This window comes from Symphodus melops, assembly GCF_947650265.1.
Source record: "Symphodus melops genome assembly, chromosome: 8".
Classification (NCBI taxonomy): Eukaryota; Metazoa; Chordata; class Actinopteri; order Labriformes; family Labridae; genus Symphodus; species Symphodus melops.
In genome coordinates this window covers 24,393,458-24,416,150 of record NC_136698.1, presented here as the reverse complement: position 1 = coordinate 24,416,150, position 22,693 = coordinate 24,393,458, and the positions used below count along the sequence as shown (strand labels likewise).

Sequence of the window (22,693 nt, the reverse complement as noted above, 5' to 3'; positions counted from 1 at the left end):
AAAGCATGATCAAAAACTCCCCAAACACAGGCACTCACAGGTAGTGAAGGCCAAGTGTCGAGGTATGCTGTGGATCTGCTCCTGTCCTGTGTTTCTGACGGATGTTAGAGCCACATAATAGTGCTGTCCTGGCGTCAGTTCTCGCAGAGTGTATGATCCTAACTTCCCGTTGGGCAGGAAGCGACTCCTGGTATTCAGCCCTCGGGTCACATTGACCACGAAGCCGTCTGGGATGCTTCTCGGGTGGCGGCTCCAGGTGATCAGTGCAGAGTTAGTGGTGACATGTGACAGGGAGAGATTTTGTGGGGGAAGAGGCCCTGAGGGTGAAATACATGTACATGGTTACATTGTTACACGAGGAGCACCATGAAGTATTCCTTTTCTCGAGTTGTCACTTAAATAGCTTGTTATAACTTATTTGCATTGACTGATTGATTCACAGAATCGAGACATAAGATTATCACTTTGACCCAAAAATACTGTCCCTTTTAAAATACTAATTCTCACGACATAAAAGCAAAGATATGGCACACTCAGGGATAAAGAGAAACTACTTACATAATATGATTAACAGAGGAAAGAGAAAATAAAAGAAAAATACATCTGACCAAAAATTAGATTTGGTATAAAGTATAAAAAAATTAAAAGTTTGACAAAAAACTAAGCTTTTGCTTTGCTTCTTAGATTCTTATTAAGCATTTATTTAGAGACAGGACAGTGGATAGAGTTTGAAATCAGGAAGAAAGAGAAAGTGGGGAATTACAAGCAGGAAAGGAGGCATAGGTCTAATTCAAACCCGAGCCGGCTGCTTGGAGGACGATAGCCTGAGTACATAGGATACGCGCGCTAATCACTACACTATTGGCACGTCCAGGTTTTCCTTTTAAATGAGATTTCAATGAGCTGACCTTTGTCACTGGTTATTGTCAACATGGCGGTGTTTGGTTAATCTACTTAATGACACACTTTTTGTTTTTAGAGGTTGTTTTAAACTGGTTATTATAAAACAATGGAAGATTAATAAACTGCGACAGTGATTGTAGAGGTCTTTATATGATGACAGTTGTTTATGGATGCACTCATGTACAATTGAAATAAATTATTTAAACATAAATGCGATTATATTTGTAGGTGTGTCAGCATTTAGCCTTTACTGACCGTTTGTTTAAATGTGTGTTTCATAAAAGGGTGAAGTTAATGAAGGTACATGAAGTAAAGACTCATCCAGCCACACTGTCACTAAACACTGTGTTAGTGTTCTCCTCGTCTCTTTACTTTGCACCTTCAATGTATCTTTTGTACCTATATTTTTGTAAGTTATTTCTATTTAAAACATTTGCTTTCATTATCTTTATAAAATTCTATTAAAATTCCTGGACAGTAATAGTTCTGTTATTAAATAGCGTTGACCTTTTATTCGACTTTTGGGTTCATAGCTCTGTAACAAAACACCAGTAAAAATATTTTAACCTTCAAGACAATAATCTGACTCATGCTTACACACATGCTTACAAAGCATTAATAAACTTACAAGAAACATGCAATTTGTATATCCTGTGGTGACATTTTTCTTCTTAAAGCTTAAATGTGAAGTTACTCATTTTATTAATGTTATAAATCTGATGTTACACATTAGCTACTGCTGCTGATGTAACCTACTTGTCCAGAATTGCAGTGGTCCAGCCGAGTGACTGGTGGAGGGAAACTCATCAGGTCTGATTCCACTTTGAGTCACTATGTCCACTGTGTACATCTGACCAGGGTGTAATAAACTATGAAAGAGAAAACATTTCACAAACTGGCACCAAAGCAGTAGAGCGCTAAAACACAACACAAAGTGATGGAACAGTGACATCTAGTGGTTGCAGATATATCACAAAAAGCAAGTGCAGTATCTCAACAGCGCTATTTAATGGACACATAGGTCACTGCAGGTGTCTCCAATATTTTTCTCAGCTTTGTGCAGAGCCTGACCTGAAGGAGTGCTCGGTGGTGCTCGAGTTGAGCACAACAGTGCGAGCCTCACTCCCATCGGAAGGCAACAAAGACACGTGCACCCTGCTGACTGCTTCATGACGAGCTGCCTGAAGCAGCCAGCTCAGCCACACCTGGGACGAGGAAACATTCAGCACCTGCAGCTGCTCCACCTGTCGAGGTCCTGACACAGGAACACATGACAAAGCATTCAAACACTAATGAATATACAGCAGTGTCTCTCTAATGACAGCAGCATTAGAGACGTTCATACTTGTTCGTATCAATGCGGTGGCCGGCTGGCTGATGTCGTTGCTGTTGGTGTTGCGTTTGGTTGAAAAGGTGGAGATGTTGTAGAGCAGGCCGGGCACAAGCCCTTTCATCACATGTGTGGTCTTCTGTATGTCCAGAGTGTCGGATTTGCGATTGCTCCAGCCGAGAGGACCGTAAGTGACAACAAACCCGCTGATCTGACTGTGAGAGGGGTCGGGCTCGTCCCAGCGCAGCTCCATCTCGTTCTCCTCCACACGCAGCACATGGAGACCAGAGGGAGGCAACAGGTCTGGGAACAGTGGCAACCTTACATGTCTAATCCATACATCAAATAAAAAGAGTTGCCTTTGATGCAATGGTGATGATGTGACAAATGACAAGCTGACGGAGCTGATCACTGACTCTTACCTTTCTCACAGTCTTTGCCTGTGTGTCCCACTCTGCAAACACAGTTGTAGTTCCCTCTCCTGTCACTTCTGCACACTCCACGGTTTCCACAAGGCTGCAGTACACAAGGATTCTCCACTAGAGGGTGACAAAGACAAGTAGTTAGAGTAATATGGTTAGAGTGCAGGTTTTCTCAATAAGCTTTTGAGGCCAGAGATGGTTAGACTTACACATCTGGCACTGGTCTCCGAAGAAACCATCTTTACACACGCACACATAATTCCATCTGTAACCGCGACACACACCTCCATTTAGACAGGGATCTGAATCACACCCGTCCTGCTCTGCACACAGATAAATAGAAGGCAGAGTTTGATCAGTGTCCTGTATGACCTGCATGTTTAAAAACTTTAAAATGTAACACTGAGTGAAAACTTTACCTGTTTCACAATTCTGGCCTTTGAACCCTGGTGGACAATGACACAAGTAGGTACCCAGCTGGTTCTCACATGTCCCCCCGTGCAGGCAGGGCTCCATTAAGCATTCATTTACATCTAAAGGAGATGAAACACATACTGAATATGATATGTGTGTCTGAGCACTGAAATTTACTATATACACATTATACACTATATTCACGATATACATCTTTATCCTTCTGACAAGCGTTTGTCAATACTGTTAACACCTGCAGACAAATAATCTCTTGCCACACTCTCTCTCAAAGCAACAAAACACTTCATACATGTTTCAGGAAAAACTCAGTTGACCAAAGCAGTAACACAATGAACACTGTCAGCATTAACAATGAATTTAATTAAAGAGTTATGACGACACCTTTTTATCATTTTTATTGTCTTTTTATTTTAATGCAGACTTTGCAAATAAGTATTTACCTGTGAGACAGACTTCAGCAATAAATATCATTTTGAATTAGTTTTAGGGTTGTAGATTGATTATTGTGATTATAATTTTTATTTTATATTTTAAATGTTCTGCTGATAGCTGCAGCTTTTTTATACTCACAATGCTCGTTTGTTCTGTTTGAAATGTGTTTTTCAAAGCATGGCAGGGTGTTAGCTTGTGAAAATGTTGGATGTTCGTGAAAACATAAAATGATTTACAGGCAGAAGAGAAATGAAAGAGAAAATGAATTTATCGAATGAATTTTTGTGAAAGTAAATTAAACAAGACAATTTGTTCCTTAAAGGCCTCTGTTTCCACAAACTGTCAAGAGTTTGACTTTTTTTTTTTTAACCAAATGTCTCTATACAGTGAGAAAAACCCTGTCATCAGCTGTTACCTGTCTGACAACGCTTTCCACTGAAGCCTTCCTCACACTCACACTGGTAGAATCCAATCTGATTTCGACATGTACCGCCATTGAGACAAGGCTTTAACAGGCATTCATTGATCTCTGCAACAATGGGAAAATTAAAAAAAAAAAACAGCTTTACAATTCAATAGCAACATGAAGCAAACAGAGTTTCAGAGTTTGATCTGTTGTATTAACTGCAATCTTTTTCATTTGGACCTCTCAGTCATTGTTCTGAGTGGCTGTCCATTTGTGTGCGTTTGTTACTGACCCTCACAAATGGGCGGCTGGCTCCAGTCTCCCTGAATGCCACAGATGCTCTGGGTGGCTCTGGGCACTGACATGAAGCCTGGATGGCACACATACACAGCCACAGAGCCTGGTGTTGTCGAGGAGAACTGGACCTCGGCGTGCCTCACTTGCGGAGGTGGCCCACAGCTTGCCTCTGAAACGAAAAACAAACACATTTGTGACGTGAGCACGGCTCCACAGTAACACCGGATCAGACACAGTGGGGTTTAAAAGAGTCCCAGGCTGACGGTGTTTTCCATCCTCTTTCTGTTTTTGCCTTACTAAATTTACCACCAGCATGCTCTTAGAGTGTGTAGATATGATTCACATCTTATCAGGTCTTACTTTATATATAGCCTATGCAACCGTTCTAAATCTGTAAATGTGGGGCCCCGGAGTGCAGCAACAGGGCTAAGATTATCTACAGATGGAGAGCACATATCGTTACACTTAACAGCTTAGGATATCCCCTTTCTGTGCCAAATATATTAATGTGAACATCAAACTTCAGCGTAAGAGCAAGACTTGGAAATGACTGAGTTGTGACAGACTGTCGAGTGCTTACCTGTGGAGGTTTGTATTGAGCTTGTGTTTATTTCACAATGCCTGCCGCTGAAGGCCTCAGTGCATTCACATTTGTACTTTCCTATGTAGTGAAAACATGTCCCCCCGTTCAGACAGGGGCTGGAGGCACAGGGGTCTGGCTTACCTGCAAAAACACAAACAAACTAAGTTTTGCTGTTGATAATAGTTAGAACTGTGTTTACCTGTTCACCTTCATGCAGATCAAGAGCCAAACATGTCAAACATTGATTACAATGTGTTAAAACAAAAAACAAAAAATCAAAAAAAAATCCTGTAACTGAGATGAAAATAAACGATAAAGATCTGACCAATAAAGAATGTTTTTTAATTTCAAAGACACATCACAATTTATGGCCGTAAAAAGATGGGAGCGTTCTTGTTGTAACAGGCACTGAAAGGAAGCGGCTAATTAAAGAAGGTGGGAGGTTATCATGAACTTTATAAACAAGTCAAAGGACTCAGACAGACATTCTCAGAGATAAAGGAAGCTGGCGCAGAGTTCTGAGGGGAAGGTTTATACGATAAAAATTAAAGCAAAGTCCTGATTGCAGCACATTGAATTCACTCTAATATCCCCGAGGACATTTAAGAAAGGCTGATAAAAAAAAGTTTTAGAAATTTAAGTGGTCTTGTAAATATGAACTGTACCAGCATATCGCTGAAACGTAAAGATGAAAAGTTTAAAAGTACAAAATGATTCATAATAAAAATAGTAATAAAAAATAATAGAAAACTATTTTTTTAGATCAGTCTTCAACCACTTTCTGTGACTGCAGTATGATTGATTAATTGTATTGGATTTAGATGTCATGCACACAAAGTGCCAAACCCTCATGGCTTAAGACACCAAATTAATTTACAGTGGTCCAATATTTAATAACATTATAAAGTTCCATGTTCCTTTCACAGCTCAGACTCATACACCGCCTGACGCCCAGCCACCACCGTCTGACTTGCACGGCATGCGCAGGCCGCCACTTCAGGGGCAAGGAAGGGAGGACAACAGAAGAGTGAAGAATACGAAGGAGAAATCCTTCCTGCATGTTATCCTATATGTTCTTTAGTAAAGCGTCTTGAGATAACACTTGTTATGAATTGGCACAATACATATAATGATTGATTAAATAGTGTATTCTCTCTCTCCCTCTTCTAAAGCACAATTTAAGTTTTCATGATCATCAAACCAGAATAATTTAACGTTGTCGCACAAAAATGTCGCTCATTTTCGCTTTAAGGAATCTCGGCCATTTATGCCTGATTTTTGGAGGATCCTATCCCATTCAATACCAGATGTATAACAAATGTATGGGCTTTAAAGCTCTTTGCTATCTGTGTGTCTTTATCTATTAGATTATTTTCTGCTCATTCAGTTAAAAAAAAAATCAGATCTAAATAAATACTTTAGTTTAAAGGTAATGAGAGTATTCCACAGCCTGAGTTGTCGGTGGATTAGATAACTCCTTGTTCAATTCTTCACATGGACTCTTGATGCTTCTTCATTGCACATTTGCATGAAATATATGTGTGCTTTCAGTACAAAGCACAATGTTACTGAGGTTGGCACTCACCCACTTCACAGTGTTTTCCTGTGAATCTGTAAGGACACACACATCTGTAGCTCCCTGCCTCCTCCTTACAGGAGCCTCCATTACGGCAGGGACCAGAGGCACAGGTATTGAGTCTAACTGGAAAGAGACAGAGAGAGGGGAGTTCTTGAAGTATAGACCACTCTTGACTTTTAATCACACAAATAAATCTGTTCCAGGAAAACAGCTCAAAACTCCATCATCAGCACAAATTATCATAAGCCTTTTAGCTTTGTAATATTTCAAGCAGCATTACAAGTGATGGCATGTTTCCTGGTGTATTAAAGTTGGGTTTGAGCCTGAGCAATAATAATGAATGCATTACTTTTTTTTCAGTTATACTACCTTTTTCACAGTGTTTCCCCCAGTATCCATATTTGCATTCGCAGCTGTAGCCTCCATCCCGGTCGTAGCAGTAGCCCCCATTCAGACACGGAGAGGAGTCGCAGACCGATTGGGGCTGTACTGAAAAACACACACCGAGACTTGACTATGTTCCATTTGCACAGGGAAACATTACACCACTTTAAATATTTTATTCAAGTGTGTGCTTGGTCCAAATATTCTAAAACACAGATTATTCGTCACTTAATGGTTGGATTAAAGATCGATTGAAATGTCTCCCCTCATGTAAATGTAAACTGCAAATGTGACTGCTCCCTTTTGAAAAAGAAAAGGATGGTTGTCCAGACCAGTGCATGTTTGTCACCATGGAAAACAGCTACTTATGCAATGACACATGGCTGCACAGTGACTTGTTGTTGGGTCGGTGCCTGAGTCTCTTACCATATGGGTAGAAGTCCTTATGATCGAGCTCTGATCCACTAGGCTGACAAGTACACAGGTAGGTTCCTCCATACTCCAAGCAGGGACCTCCATCAGGACACGGCCTGCTATTACTGCACGGCGTCTGGGTTACTTCTGAGAGGAAGAAAAGTTTATACATTTGGGAAAAAGTATCTGTGTTCTACACTTCTGTAATTGTACAATGCCTAAATTTTTTCCCAATTACTCAAAACTTGAATCAGACACCTGATTGGAGAAGTACAAAAGTGTTGTTGTACTTTGGAGTCCCAGTATTTTTTGGTGATACGTTATTGACTTTGTTTCAAAGTTGAATTCATAATCTGCATGCAAAGATTTCACTATAAAGGCAAAAAGTAATGTCTTTGCTCTGACTACACACAAACATGCTACTTGAAATGTGACAAACATGGATTCTGATTCCACTGTTTGGGCTGTTTATTGGTGAGAATCTGCAGCTACATGACACCATACAGGACAGGGTACACGGTTCAATATGCTGTGATATATTGCAACACTGAAAGATATGTAGCAAATCACACTTTTGAAAGTTTAACCAAAGGTAAATTGTCATAGAAGCAAGAACATAAGATCAAAAGCACAACAACAGAGTTAAACTGTTTAACCAAGCCTGCTTCCAGTAGATCATAAAAACACACCGAACTGGACAATTTACTCAATAATAATGTTAATTTACTCAATAGTATGTGCAATAATAATGTTATAAGATGTCACCTGATCTTATTTGTATTTTTATTCTTAAATTTGATTGCATTGCAATATTTATTTATGGGCCAATTTGTGCAATTACATTCCCTCTTTATATGCACTGTGTGCATACTAGTGTTCATACTGTTTATACAGACTTACAACATTAGGTTACTGGCATTTCAACTGTTCCTTTTCTGATGCATATTTTTTACTAGCCCTATAATTGATGCATATTTTTATACTAGCTCTTGATTATTGTTTTCGATGCATGTTTTTTTTGTACACTTATATTTTTATCTATTTTAATTTTTTGCAGTGTGCTATCCTGCTTTGCTGCTGTAACACTGTAAATTTCTCAGCTCGCGAGATGAATAAAGGATTATCTTATCTTATCTTAAAAAAAAACAACTTGAGGGGCCGGATAGCCCAGCGATTATATTGTGTCCCTCATGTACAGAGTCTATAGTGTTCCAGTGCCCATAAATTTGAAAATACAGCAATCTGGACAGTGGGATCTAGATTTGAGTAACAATGTAACATCAAAATTAAAGCACCACATTGTCTGACCAAATAAATATCTTTTGCAAAGATGAATTATAAAAAAATTTATAATAATACATACAATAAATAAATTGCATGTAAAATACTTTTTTTAAAATAATGTAGTATTTTCAAATCAGTATTGCAAAGTTTAATATCTGAGACCTCAGTGTATCAATATTTTCTTACAGCTTGGATAAACACACAATTCTGATTTGTTATTCTGTTCTGATGTTAATTAAAAGTTAACCTGCTAATATCTGACTTTTTATGAAATAGGAAAATGATAATTCCCTTTCTCAGACTGTACGTCATGGCGTTGGATATCACAGGGACCAGGACAAGTCAAATGCAGATCTCTGTTATCATTGCATACAAACTTATAACTTCTTTAAACTCAAAAGTGATGCATGTGTTTTCTAAGACAGATTCCCTTTAAATTAGACAAAGTATGAATAAATTGTTTTCAAACAGTATTGCAGAAATTGTAGCCTCTGTTTAATAATAGTTATCATATTATGAGATTCTTGCCAACATACAGGCAGGATTATACATATCATACCCACCAAACTGACAGTAGAGTCCTGTGTAGCCTGAAGGGCAATCACAGGTCCCATTGTTGTCCACACAGACACCTCCATTCTGGCACAGACACTCCTCTGCTGACACAGGAAGGAAGAAAGATAGAGAGAGCACATGTGTGTCAGAGAGAGAGGAGAGTCTGCTCCATTGACTTGAAAGCAAGTCCTTAAATGATGTTACAGTATTGGCCTGAGTGTAAACAAAGACAGAGGGAAATAAATGGTCAACATGTGTACCATGTGCTGAGTGTCTTTCATCTGCTTTACTGTAAACTTTGTATTGATTTGCTGTCATTTCTCTTCCTTAATCTTTTCCAACAAAGTTCGCAGGACTGGAGGATTAGCAGTCAGCATGCAGCACATCCGCTCTGTACAAATTGTAAGAATGTTTTTATTTTCCTCCACTTCCTAATTACAGCAGTGGATCAAAGGACAGGGCTGTATCACAGCTAAATGGTTCCCCTTTGAAGTCCCGGGAGCTCGGTGGAGGGTATCATTTTTCTGATGATATGGAGCATATTTTGCGAGCAAAATGTATGGCCTTGAGGGCAATTAATGGATTGTTAATTAGCAAAAGACACTTTTCATTGGCCACCTGTGCAGCACAGGCCCTTTGATCTGAGAGCCTGATTAGGCACTTCTGTGTCCCACTACTTTCTCTTCCTTGGAGGATCGTGCTCCTTTTTCCACTGTGCCTTCCAAGTGAGCCAGGCAGGAAAGTATTTAGAAGATTTCAGAGGGCCTATATAAGCACAGATAGTTATTTCAGCTCAAGGGTGAGAAGTAGCATGCATTTGCATGAGCTCAAATACTATTAAAGACCTTTCATGGGGGGAAAAAATTGGCTATAATTGCTTTGAGAGGGTGACACTGACCTCTCATGGGAGCCTGAATTTACTTTAATTGGCTTAATAGTTATTTGCTAAAACACATATAAAAAGGATTCAGTCATAAAACATAAAATAAAATGACTTAAATGCATTTATGAAAGGAAGGAATGAAACATTAGTAGAGGATGATTGCATTTTACATATTTGGTGTTCAAATTGCCCCTTGGTTATGCAAGCAGCAGCTGTGCTTGAACTTCCAGCGAGGTGCAGTGGCCAACTTCCAGAGGAGCAAGTAGCGGTGTGGAAGCATGCATATTTCAACAGCTCTGTCTGAAGAAATGACCTGAATACCAAAGAGCAGCTTTGACTCATAAAGACGCCTCTTCAAGTCTAGACAAAGCACTTCCTCTTGTTGGTAAACTAATAAAAATGTGCTATAAAACAATTATTCACAACATCAAGCGACTGGTTCCCGTAGTAAACTGGGTGAGGCCGTGTCAGTTTTGATAATTACAATAATCCATCATCACAGCAGCCTCTTCCAGGGGCACAGCTCCAAATTCCTGTGGGATTGCAGAGATCCTCTTTAACTACCTCAGTCTGCTCCCTACCTGCTAAGCATCCTGCAGTAGGTGAACAATACCTTCACACTTGTCACCGTAGAAGCCTGCAGCACATGTGCAGTTGTAGATTCCAGAGCTGGTGAGTTCACAAATCGGATGCGTCTTGCAATCTTCTTCCTCACACGAGACTGCATATAGAAAACAGGTCAGGCTTAGCTTTAGGACTCAAGCTGTATGTGAAAGAAAAAAATCTAGCAGTCTTTGCAGAAGGTGTGCCTGCTTTTACCTGTTTGGTTTTCTGCCTCAGTTGGGTTGACTTCAAGCACAACCAACTCTGTGAGAGGAAAGCAGGAACATGTTTTAAAGGTTAAGTTCATTCAAATAATATAAAAAAAACCTTTCTAACTTACTTCTACTGGTTTTAGCCAAAACCTGTATTACGAGGATCAAAAAGTCGGAACGTTTTATTTTTCATCACAGCTCTTTTTATTAAGTCAGTTTCAGGACTTTGGGTTTTCTATACCTCCACTAGAGAGACAGGACAGTGGGCAGAGCGTGGAAGGACTCACAAGAAAAGAGCTAGAGGTCGGACACAAAGCCAGGCCCACGCCTCAAGGACGCACGCCTAAGCATGTTTGGGGTTTTTTAAGTTTAAGTATTATTTGGCCATTTTTATCTTTATTTAAGAGGACAGCTGAAGAGAGACAGAAAATCCTGTGAGGAGGCGATGACATGCAGCAATGGGACGAGGTTGGAACCGAGCCCACGGTCACTGCAAATGAGGACTACAGCGTCTGTAGATCAGGCATGCAACAAAACGGCGAGACAATCCGGCATCACTCCTATATGAGCTTATCCTTCAATAGTTATTTTTTAACAGTGCAAAAACATGATTAGTTTAGGTCTTTTCATCTTTGTTTAATAGGACAGCTGAAGAGGAAAAGGAAAAGTGGAGAGACTGGGGTAGACATGCCTCAAAGATCTGAGCTGGAGTCAAACCTGCAGCATGATTCTTGGAGGACTGTACCCTCTGTATATAGTGTAGCTGCTCTAGCTACTGTGCTAAACAGGAAACTCTATTCACAGTTACATACTGTTCACATTGGCAATCAGAAGAATTCAAATATCGGTTATCTGCAACAGTCTAAGTTCAACCCTCTGCTAAAGTTTGTGCTTCGACAGTTTCCACGATTTGTAACCCTTTCAAACACACGCATGGTGTAGATTTATGCCGTGGTAATATCGATGAAATTCTAAGAAGAAGCAAAACAACCGGCTCACTTGAACAAAGTTCATAGCCATAAACGCTGGTTTTGATCTCGGAGAGGTATGATTGGATTCCCTTTGTGCTTGTCCCAGTTGGAAGAATTCAACATTTCAGGAAGCCAAAGCAAAAGGAGGACTAAGAGGCTAAAGTATGTCAGCATTTTCTACCAAGAATCATTTTTTTTCAAACATGCTTTATGTGCAGATTCCATATTGAGTTACAGTCACCTGTCTCGCATAACATTCCAGTGAAGGCAGCTGGACAAACACAGGTGAAGTTAGCCACCTGATCGATGCACTCTCCTCCATTTAGACAGGACTGAGACTCACATTCGTTTATGTCTGGAGAAGGCACAGAAGACAGTTGGTCAGACAGGAGAAGTTTATCGGCTGTTGATTCAGTTTCACATGATGATTTTTCAATCTTGAACCTTGGAGAGGCAAGAGGCTGTTGAACTTCCTCTCTTAGAGAATAGAGTTTCATCGAGCAGGTGTCTCGTATTAAAGGGTAATCCTGTCTCATGTAGATACAAGGATTCATGAACTGTGCACGGCCTGAAAATTCAGGGTTCAGGTTCTATCAACAATCAGTCAATAGACAAACACGATTAGTATAGATAACAGATTTGACTTCAGTGAGCTGTCATTGTCAGATTGTGTGAAAAAAAAAAGGATTAAGTGTTTGCAAATGAATTCAGCCTTAACCCAACGAAGGCCCATTTGTCTAGGTAGACTGGGAAGCTTTGGACAAAAACATCTGCCAAAATGACAGCTTGATGTGGAAAGCAGCAGAAAATATTTCCTCTGGAAGGAGATGCCTACTTTTCCCCAGAGTGAGAAAAACCCCTGCTCACCTGTCTCACAGAGGACACCAGTGTAACCCGGTTCACACACACAGGTGAAGCCGCCTCTGCCTTGTATACATGGCGCGTTGTTGAGGCACGGCGCGTCTCTGCACTCGTCAATGTCTGCAACACACACACACATACACACAAACGGGGGACACAGACACTCACTCATGGAATATTTACTCAGCTGATTAATATATCCGCCACACTGCTCCCCTCACTCTGCAAGTATGTGCTGCTGGCTGTGAAAGGTATTAGAAGAGGTTTGAAACATCTCCACAGGCTGAACTGTGGGAATAGGCAACGAGAGGCTCGACCAAGAAATTCTAAAATACTCTCTTTGAATTGGAAACTGCTTCATGAGGCACAAAATGATTCTGATTAATCAGAGTTTTTTCCAGGTCAGAAGCCTATTTGGAGCATAGGAAAAGAAATGTGCTCTTTTCAATTCTTAGAACAACATGTTCACAGTTGTTTTTTTCTTTGCTATATTAAGAACGATAGACATATTTGTGGCTTTTTGTACACGCCGTTTTGATTAAAAGTCTTTAAGACAACTTTGTTAAACTGAAGTGGAATTCAACAGAAAGTATTGTAGAAAAAGTTCATTTTAAAAAATGTAAAGGCTGCAACAGCTCAAAATAAAACAATTTCTAATATTTATGAATAATATTCATAAATAGTGAAAATTGTATGACAACCTTCAGAGTTTGATGAAGGTCCTTACAATGAACACATGGACAGCAAAAAGCAGCTTGTTCAAACATCATATCCCATTGCAATATTGTGATATAGGCTTGGTAATTGTTACAATTTATGACTGTAAGATAAGTTAGATACATCAATATAATTGAGTTTTTTTAATATTCTTTGGCCATGTATGCAGCACATTTACAGTAGCACAAGTCATGTTATTTGGATCTTATTTGCTTATCATTTAAACCATCCGTTTGTAAGGCTGGGTTTAAAGAGTTCATATAGCTGCATGTAAATGTGAATATTGGTGGGATATATTTTCATTGGTGATGTGTATAGCTAAGAAGAATCTTGCCTATTTCGGGATTAATGTCAAAGAAATGTCACATAAAGAAAGCCGGAGAATTTCTCAGTTGGGTCAAACTTATTTTGGATGTTTTTTCTGTCATCTCGACTCCAGCAGAGAATCCAATGCCCCCATAAGTGCATTTGCAGGCTACCGGTAGGCTAAGCTGTTCTTGCGCAGATTTTTTTTCTTCTCCTTTAGATGTGCACAAAATAACAACATTGGAGAGAAACTGAAAGCTAATTTCAATCTAAACACAAAATCACATCATCACAAACAACAACAGCTGGACAAAGCAGAGCATCCTTTATACCTGTTTCACACTGACTCCCGGTGTACCCAGGAGGGCACCGACAGACGAAACCGTTAATCTGGTCTTCACAAGTCCCTCCGTTCTGGCATGGACCCGAGGAACACTCGTCGACATCTACAGAGACAGGGAGGAATACAAAGGAAGTAGTATGACTCTTTTAATTAGACATAAACAGCTGTCCAAGGTTAATTAGTTTGGAATCGTCTGAGGTAAAACAGGTATTAAGGAAGTATCCAAGTGCCCTTTTGGCAGGTGACATGTTTTTTTCCTGGATCCCGGGTAGACATGTTTCATTCAAAGAGACCAGAGAGCAGTGTGTGTCAAGCAATGACAGGGCAGGAAGCTGTGTCAAACATAACTCACCTATCTGGCATCGTCGACCAGTGAAGCCAGCCAAGCAGGAGCAGGTGAAGGAGGGGTTACCTGTAATGCAATCATCAATGCACTGGCCTCCATTCAGACACGGTCTCAGGTGCGGGCACACGGATGCTGTAGAAAGACGTCAATGTGTAACCAGAATCCTCATATGAAGACAGCCAGGAGGAAGCAATTAGAATTGTCTTTGAAGCAGGACTTACCCGAGTTATTGCAGCCACCCACTTCCACATTGGCATCATCTATTCGGAAGACCCATTTGCCAGGATGGCCCACGTTGGTGGTCCCTTCGACGTTCACCACATCAGCCGTGCGAGAGCCAGGGATGTTGAAATAGCGCTTGCCATCACCGGCATTAAAACCTGCCTGGGATAAGAGCAACATGGAGGAACACATCACAAAAGATGGCTGAATGAGAGTTGAAAAATAAAATGAGCATCTTGAAAGATAGGAGACTGTCAGTGTATTTTAATATCATAAGAACAATAACCATCATGTGACCTTACCTGTGCTGCAATCCCTCCCAGCCCTGCCAGGTTTCCTCCACTGCTGGCATGCATGCCTGTAGTCCAAGTGATGTTATTGTAATGGAATATAGTGAAGGAAAGCTCGCCGTCTGTAATAAGCACCACTTGGAAAGTATTTACCTGCATAAAGGGGAACAGGCTCCATTAGAACAATCCCTGAATTCCATAATGCATGCATTTCAAAGACTCCTAATTCTTAGTGCAGATGCCTAAATCTCATTTTGTCTGCAGAATTAATAGATGTACATGGACCTGTTTTTGAGTTTGTAATTATTGTACGATTATCATTAAAATGAAACCCAATAGCTTTGCCTTTCTTAAGCTGATATTAAACTCTTATTTCAAACAGAAATTACAAGGCGATTTTCTGCCACTTTTAGATTATCTAGGCCAATGGTTTCCAGTAGTTTATCCCCATTACATGAGACATACAGTAGTAGCCTAACATCAACACTGCCACTTGTTTTAATGTGCATGTAAAGAAAAGTTTGCAGATTATTTTTTGGACATAGCCACTTTGATGTAACTGTGATGTTTTTGGATTACAGTTTTGAAGACTCAAATTCTGCATTAGAACTTAGCAAACATGTTTTTAATTGGAGGATTTGGACAAAAGGTTTGATACTCATTGTTAATAAATGGGCGGATATTCAGTCTTCATTCAAACTTCTGTGAGCAGATTTTATTGCCTAAAGCATAGTGAAATCAATGTTGACGCTTTTGAATTACCTACAAGAGTATGTATAACTGCTGCAGGTGTAAGATGGACTGACTAACATCATGTTGCACAAACAGCTTTGTTCTTTACATTTCTGTTTCATTTTTTTTGGGGGGGGGTTCATTTTTGTTATTTTTGGTTACTATTCTGAGTCATGTCATAATTTTTATTTTTTTCAATTTAACTCCCAGGGATAAAAAAATAAATAAAAAAGCACCTCCTGGGGTGGAAGTGGGAATCATTAATCTAGGACACTTAAAACAGAATGATGAAAAAACACTGCTGTGAGAAATAACTCCACAGCAATAGGAGAGTAGTGAAGTGGGAGTTTATACCGGTGTGTTTGAGTTGCCTCCAAAAAATGTAACTTGGTGCCATGTAGAGATGAGGACCCATGTCGCATTGAAGTTTGGGAACTCTGAGAAGTACGTCTTGACTTCACCGGCTGCCCTCCTCAGGATGGAGGGCTCCTGGCTCTCTCTGTAAAAGACTGTCCCTGCTCGCCGGTTGTCCACATCAGCCCAGAATGGTGCCACAACCCTCCTGTCCCCGGCAATTGGGAAAGCCACCGGTGTGAACTGTGACACCTCCCTCAGGAAAGACACCAGGCCATTGTTGTTAACCTGAAGAAAACAGAGTTGGACATATAAGATTCATGAAACCATTTTTTTGTAGCCTCAGTGTCTTGTTTGTAGGATTAGGCGGGGTTAGAATGGAAGAGCTGATGAGAAGAAGAGAAAGTGCACAAACAGAAGTAGCCGTAACCTCGCAGGGCAAACAGCAGCATGGGGCAGTGGACGCTCCCATAACGGATGTTTGCACTTCCTATGTTGCAAACAGACGCTACATTTATTCCATGAAATGACAGCAGCTGAGAAAACCCAGTTTCTGCTGCTCATGCACATGCAAAGTCATCACACTAGGAAGAACATTCACAGGTATTAAATCCACAGACGTCTGCCAACAGCAAAGTAACCAAACAAATGAACCCATCCTACCCTCGTTCACATAGCCCCTCTGTGAGAAACGCTCAGTCAGCACTGCAGCTATGGACTGTTGCATGGTGAAATGTCTACTTAAAATAATTTTAACCTTTAAAAAGGTAGTGTATTGGTGCCAGAAGCCTTGTGGTTTGTGCAGACATCTCATGTACAGAGGCTGTAGTGCTCCAAGTGATTGGCCCGGGTTTAAATCTGACCTTTGGCTCCTTTCTCACATGTCACTCAAAACTCTCTCTCACTCTGATTTCTGACTCTAAAAGCCCCAAAAATAAAACTAAGAAAGTAGTGTTGTATTTCCAAAGCATTTGTACGACTGAACGTTCAGAAGACATTAATCAAAGGGAAAGAGTTGATGCTCTCTGTTTGATATATTTCAAAATGAATGTCTTTATAACTGATGCAATACTATTTAAGTTTGTTTTGAGTTGCACTTAAAAGTTGTGTTTGAGTCCTGAGGACAGGACACTGGTATGGACACATAATACTGACATACTTAAAGCTTACATTGTCTCTAAACACACGTAAGCACATCCACTGTTTGGCTCAGTCGTGTTGTACTTTTTATACATTGATTACCAATTGTGAAATCAAAGCTTCTCTTCGAACAACAGCTGCCTGTTTCAGCAGCGGACTGGGTCAAAGGGTTTGAGCCTGCACAAAAAATTTAACTTTAATGGACCATAAAACCCATTGAGCCTAAGGAGGCTTAAAGACTCTCTGAAGTTAAAGAGGTGCATCGTTGATATTGCTGTGGTCGTACGAACATAAACAGGGGAAGTTTAGTTTCCATGACTTTCACAGGTCTGTCTAATACCATCCAGTCATTTCCTTGGACGTCAGTGAGGCAGAGCATGTTCATGTGTTTGAGGAAGGGATTTTGACATATCTCTGGTTTGATACTTTCCAAATCTAGTTTAGTGTTCCCAAGAACTGTTAAATTGTCACTTTTATTTTGTTATAATCACATTTCTTTTTTTTAAAAAGTAAAACAAAAGACCATTAGTGTCAAAGTTTCTGATTTTTAGTTTAATCGTCACAATTTCCAGTTTTTCTTGCTCTTTCTTTTTTACTACTGACAAAGTGGATTTCAGTTTTCCACTTGTTGTTTTACAGTTTCCTTAGTCAATGAAAAGTGTGACTGATGGCCTGATGCATAAAGGACATTGCAGGAAATGCACAGATTGGTAAGAAAAAAGATCAGGTGCTCAGTTTGGAAGAAGGTAGGTGGTTATTTACTTGGATAAACATGTTATGCAGAAAAACATAAATATGTCGTAAATAGCGGTAAGCAATGTGGCGAGCGCTCATTTAAATGACAGACTGCAAACACACATTTTTTAGTGTAACATGTCAGGTCAGAGTCCTTATATAACAAAACGTTGATAATATCTGACTAAACACTGCACTAAATATTGAGCAAGCAGCAAAACCTCGGTGGAGAGGAAACTTCTGCAGGCTGCGAGGTTGAATCCCAATGAAAGGCCCTCATTCATCCATTCATACATCATTTCAACAAGGATTCTACTTCTCACCATAGCACCTATCCTGTTTCACCTGAACGCTTGTGAGAACTTAGCTTCTCTGCATTTAAGCCGTGTGGCACGTGACAGTGACAAAGCAACGTCAGATGTCTCAGCTTTGCTCCCTGCATGTATGAAAACCATCATTTCAAGGACTTTGCTGTAAAAACAGCCGAGGAAGTTTTGTTTGGCACGGCACAGGGCTCAGTTAATTGCCCAACCACAGTCTTCCCCTCTGCATCAGCGTGATGTGGTGAGAACGTGGCTGATGTGGGGAAAAAGAGGAGCGACTGCAGGGGCAGGGCTCGGGGGTCAGCCAGAGCGCCATTGGATACCAGGAGAAAAACAAGAGAGAGGGCACAGAGCTGCACGAACAGAGGGATGTACATGAACTACCAACTTCCCACACCCACATACCCACTAATGAGAGACCTGTGGTGGCAGCGGTCTGGAAGTCACCCATCTTACAGCAAAATTAGTGTAGGAAATCATGCTGAACACAAAATTGAGTTTATAGCCTAATACTGGAATACGTTCAATCGCCCAATCCAATCTCTTGTAGCATCTGGAACTGTTTAAACAAGTGTATTTCCGACTTGTTAAGATTTTTTAGGGGACCACTTTGACATAGCAATGACCTAAGAGGAATTCAAACTGAACTTGGGACCTTTTTCTTTGCTTCACATCGCATACTTTTCCTCTTCTCATGGATTCCAACCCGACTATAAGCAGTACAGACTTCCAGTGAAGGGTGCTTATGTATCACACTCATGTGAGAGAGTGAATGGGTTCAGAGCTGCCTTGTGTTATGCTGTGTAACATGACCAAGGTCAAACTCACAGGGGGAGAGGTGCGATCAGTCAACCTTGCAAGAAGCATCTTGCTCTCCATATTTTTTTCTCCAACTCTCACTGGTGCCACTCCGCTCTAAAACTCCCTTGTTATTTTTTGGGGAATTCTTTGCCGGATATATCCAGGATTTTGCTTGGGTGGTTTTTCTTTAGAGCCAAGCAATTTATGGACTAAAATAAACTTTCATCTGGCTTAAGTCAAGCCAAAGCAAACCCGTAAATGAAAAGGTGCCCATGGATCGACTCAGGAAAACATTAGTTTTCCTTGTCAAAAAATGAGGTTTCACAGTTACAAGCTTGTTCAAATTATTTGACGAGGCCAAAGGAAGTGACTAAAGTCCGTGCACTTGGTCTGTTTCTTTAGCCCCGGCTCACCTTCAGCTACAAACTGTTTTGATTCAAGTAATAAATCTCCTTTTGAAAAGAGTGAAGGGACTCTGATAAAGCTTCCTTGGTACAAGTGATGTGGAAGTTTGTGAAGGTGGGAAAAGATGTTTCACTGCTGCTACAAGAAGTGCAGGTAGTAGCAGTTACATAGAGTTATTTTCTGATGTATCCCACCTTAACTTTGTTTTATTCTATAGGCTTCTTCAGACTTTTTTTTTTGAGTATGTGATGATAAATTTTGTCCATGGTGATTCTAATACCACTCAGTCACTTCTCTCATCCAACACATACGTCTAAAAAATCCCATTCAGAGAACAAAGAGTAAAACTCAATGCACACATCTTTGGGCCATACATAGTGGTGAGTGAGAGTAAGTGAATAAAATTGCACAAGTGTTGAATCTCTTCAGAGGAGCAGATGAGCACTAGCAGATGTGCAATCTGTAAAGGGTGCAGTTATTGCAGCAAGTTCTTGGCAGGACCCTCTAAAAATGTAAGTTTATGACTAATTATAGACAAATGTCAGATTATTTTGTACATTCTAATACTATGAATTACATGTTTCACAATATAAACATATACTGTAAGTATGAGAAAAGCTTGAGTTTTTCACTCTCCACAAAGTTGTGTCTCTTCACTGAATGCCTTTGATCATAACCAACTGTCCTCACATCTGCTGTAAACTTGTTTTCTTTCCTCCCTGACCTTGGATATCCTCCTTCTTGTTCTTTCTACACTGGCCATCCGAAAGAGTAGTTAATCCGTGAACTGCATTGTTTAGAAGTCCCAAAGATGCTGTGCAGATACATCTGTCTTCTGTTAAAGTGATTGGTCATTTCTTAGATAAAGCAGCTGGACAGTTCCAGGGGGAAGACCCCTGCCATGTTATCTGAGGCGTAGGAGGGTGGGGGGGAGGGGGGGGCTGGAAGACGGGGGAGGTAGAGAGATCCCAGCAACGTGTGAGAACTCCCAGACACAAACCATAACAGAGGGACGGCTTGGTTACCAGGAGGCAGAAGTGTTGGACCTCGTCATGGGGACATGTTTGTAAAGGGATTCTTAAGTTAATGTTGATGAGACATCGGGGACCTCTGCGGCCAAGTGTCACATAACTGTGGCTCTCTGATGTCTTTGTTGATAACAACAGCTAAAAAATACGATGCCGTTTGCTATGTGTGGGGACAGAGACAGATAGTTAATCGTTTTAAGGGATCGACTCTGAGGGGTTTTTAAAGTTTGCAAACAGATAACACATTCTCACAGCAACTTCATCAAACACAAGCAGCCCGATCTGTTATCCTCACTTTCTATATACGACGATCAAGGGAGCACTTCAGTGTCAGTATGGCGCATGCAGGACTCTGCATTTAAGTAAGCTATAATGAAAATGCAGCGTTCTTATGTCCTTTAGCTCGTTTTCTGTACTTCACAAGGTGGAATTTATTTTATTTAATTCATTATGCAGCACTTGAGTATACTTTGTTGCTTTTCTTTACAAATAAAGTGGATTGGATTAAACTTGAAAAACAGTAGTCAAGTCAGTGATTGAAACAACGCGGCTTCAGGAAAGACGTCCAAAAGAAATTTTGCTGAAAAAAAAATAAAAAAGCATTATGTGACTTTTGGTCGTGCAGCAACTGTCAGCATGTGTAACATTGTCGAGTTTTAAAACCCCCGTATCACAATATGTAACAGATCACCAGCTTCTTGCTGACGCTCAGCTGTAAAATGTACTGCTGAACTGTATCTGTGATGATAAGAACAGCAATTATAAAAAGACCTAGAATCAGTTTGTATGTACAGCTCCATGTAACCCCATCTTAAAGGAACAGCAGAAGGTATTCATAGAGAATAATCCCCTTAGCGCTCAGTGGCATGTTAACTGTTCAAAGCGTCTCTCTGGTGGCAAAGATCCCCATGTGGCCTGCACACTCCACAGCACATGTTTAATGGATTCAGGTAAAGCACTTAAAATGAGCGTGACTATAATTTCAAGTGTCACAATGTGTTATGCCTTGCGTGAGTACAGAATTACAGCCCAATGAGATGCAGAGTGAGCAACAGGGTATCACATCACAACTTAACACGGCAGAAGTTGAAGTGCTCAGATTTGTATCTCTATTAGATGAGAGTTTAACCTCAGATCAACATGCCAAGCAACCACTGACTTGTCTAATCTTGTTTACTTGCACTATTGTGTTTCAGGAATTATTACAGGAAAAGTGATGTTTCTCATTACAAACTTGGAAGAAACCTGGACTCTTTACACTGGATACCTGTAGCTTTGAGAATTTATTCGAAAATATTACTGATTACACAAAGAAGCCCTAAGCAACAAACTTTCCTTCTTTATGTTCCCTCTCCCACCCTTAGATCCACAAATGCATTCCTCTGTGTTGTTCCAGGGTATATATTGATACACAAAGAGAGACTTTGCAGTCAGGGCATTGTTCACTTTGAATTCGTGATCAATCAGGGCTGCAAACTTTGAGTTCCATCGATTGGATGATTTTTTGACGATGTTTAATGACGTCTAAATTTTATTTTTATTTTTTTTTACTATTTTTTATCATCCATAATGTATTTATTTTTAGTGAATTAAACTTGTTTTTTTAAGTATACTCTCTAAGTCAGACTGATAAAAAAAGAATGGACAACACAACATCCCCTCAAATGTGAAGCAAAACATCTGTAGCTCCATCTACTGACTGTCTGCAGTAAATCTCATAAGCTATCTCTTCTCCATGTTGACAGATGGGACATGGGTCAAACTGTTAAATATTGAAAACACATGGCAAACATTTTCCTCAAACTTAAATTCTGTCAAAGTGTGTCTTTTTTGGTGCTGGTTTACACCTAAATAACTTTTCTGACTTCAGCTTCAACTTGTTATTTGTTGCTTTAAAGTTACCACGCCATTACTGACCGCTGCTTTGAGAAATGCAGCGCTCCTTGCACCAGATTGAGTACATGAGGGACAGCAAGAGGTAAAGTAACATACACTAACATCAGAGCCATTGAACTTTACATAACTGTAAGTGCCTGCTTCAAACCATATAACAATCTGTTCCAGTGAGGACGGCACTGACCTGAGGGCCTTTTGGCGTTTCATCAGTAAGTTTAATGTGTGAGTGAGTTAGTTCAGGCGGTTGGACATCAATACCCCACCAGTGGATCTCTACTCCAAAGACTGGCTGCATATGTCACCCACACATTATTTCAGCTCCCCGTTGTTGGGGGAAATTCATTTTTCTATAACAGGGGGAGGTGCAGAGGTGGAGACCATGTTAATATACAGTAAATGTTAGTAAAGCAGTTTGTAACAGTATTCTTGAAGATGCCATATAAATAAAGTTTATACAGTTGTGAGGTCATAAAGACACGTCTGACACAATGCACTTAAAAA

At 40.2% G+C, this 22,693-nt stretch overlaps 1 protein-coding gene across 3 annotated transcripts in view; it reads right to left on the bottom strand.

The window, feature by feature from the left end:
- Positions 1-22,693, bottom strand: part of sned1 (sushi, nidogen and EGF-like domains 1) — a 31,428-nt gene that overhangs the window by 7,671 nt on the left and 1,064 nt on the right. Inside the window, exons 2-24 of one of the 3 annotated variants that reach the window (XM_079349666.1) lie at positions 15,865-16,152; positions 14,791-14,931; positions 14,488-14,650; positions 14,273-14,398; positions 13,910-14,023; positions 12,561-12,674; positions 11,935-12,048; positions 10,727-10,774; positions 10,521-10,628; positions 9,033-9,128; positions 7,198-7,332; positions 6,757-6,876; positions 6,394-6,510; positions 4,806-4,949; positions 4,221-4,394; positions 3,938-4,051; positions 3,075-3,188; positions 2,865-2,978; positions 2,656-2,772; positions 2,249-2,536; positions 1,975-2,158; positions 1,660-1,772; positions 39-317 (exon numbers count right to left, since the gene is read on the bottom strand). In XM_079349666.1, the coding sequence (XP_079205792.1) occupies positions 39-317; positions 1,660-1,772; positions 1,975-2,158; positions 2,249-2,536; positions 2,656-2,772; positions 2,865-2,978; positions 3,075-3,188; positions 3,938-4,051; positions 4,221-4,394; positions 4,806-4,949; positions 6,394-6,510; positions 6,757-6,876; positions 7,198-7,332; positions 9,033-9,128; positions 10,521-10,628; positions 10,727-10,774; positions 11,935-12,048; positions 12,561-12,674; positions 13,910-14,023; positions 14,273-14,398; positions 14,488-14,650; positions 14,791-14,931; positions 15,865-16,152 (3,325 nt within the window). The remainder of the gene's footprint in view (positions 1-38; positions 318-1,659; positions 1,773-1,974; positions 2,159-2,248; positions 2,537-2,655; positions 2,773-2,864; positions 2,979-3,074; positions 3,189-3,937; positions 4,052-4,220; positions 4,395-4,805; positions 4,950-6,393; positions 6,511-6,756; positions 6,877-7,197; positions 7,333-9,032; positions 9,129-10,520; positions 10,629-10,726; positions 10,775-11,934; positions 12,049-12,560; positions 12,675-13,909; positions 14,024-14,272; positions 14,399-14,487; positions 14,651-14,790; positions 14,932-15,864; positions 16,153-22,693) is intronic. The other 2 variants (XM_079349668.1, XM_079349667.1) reach the window with 2 other exon arrangements.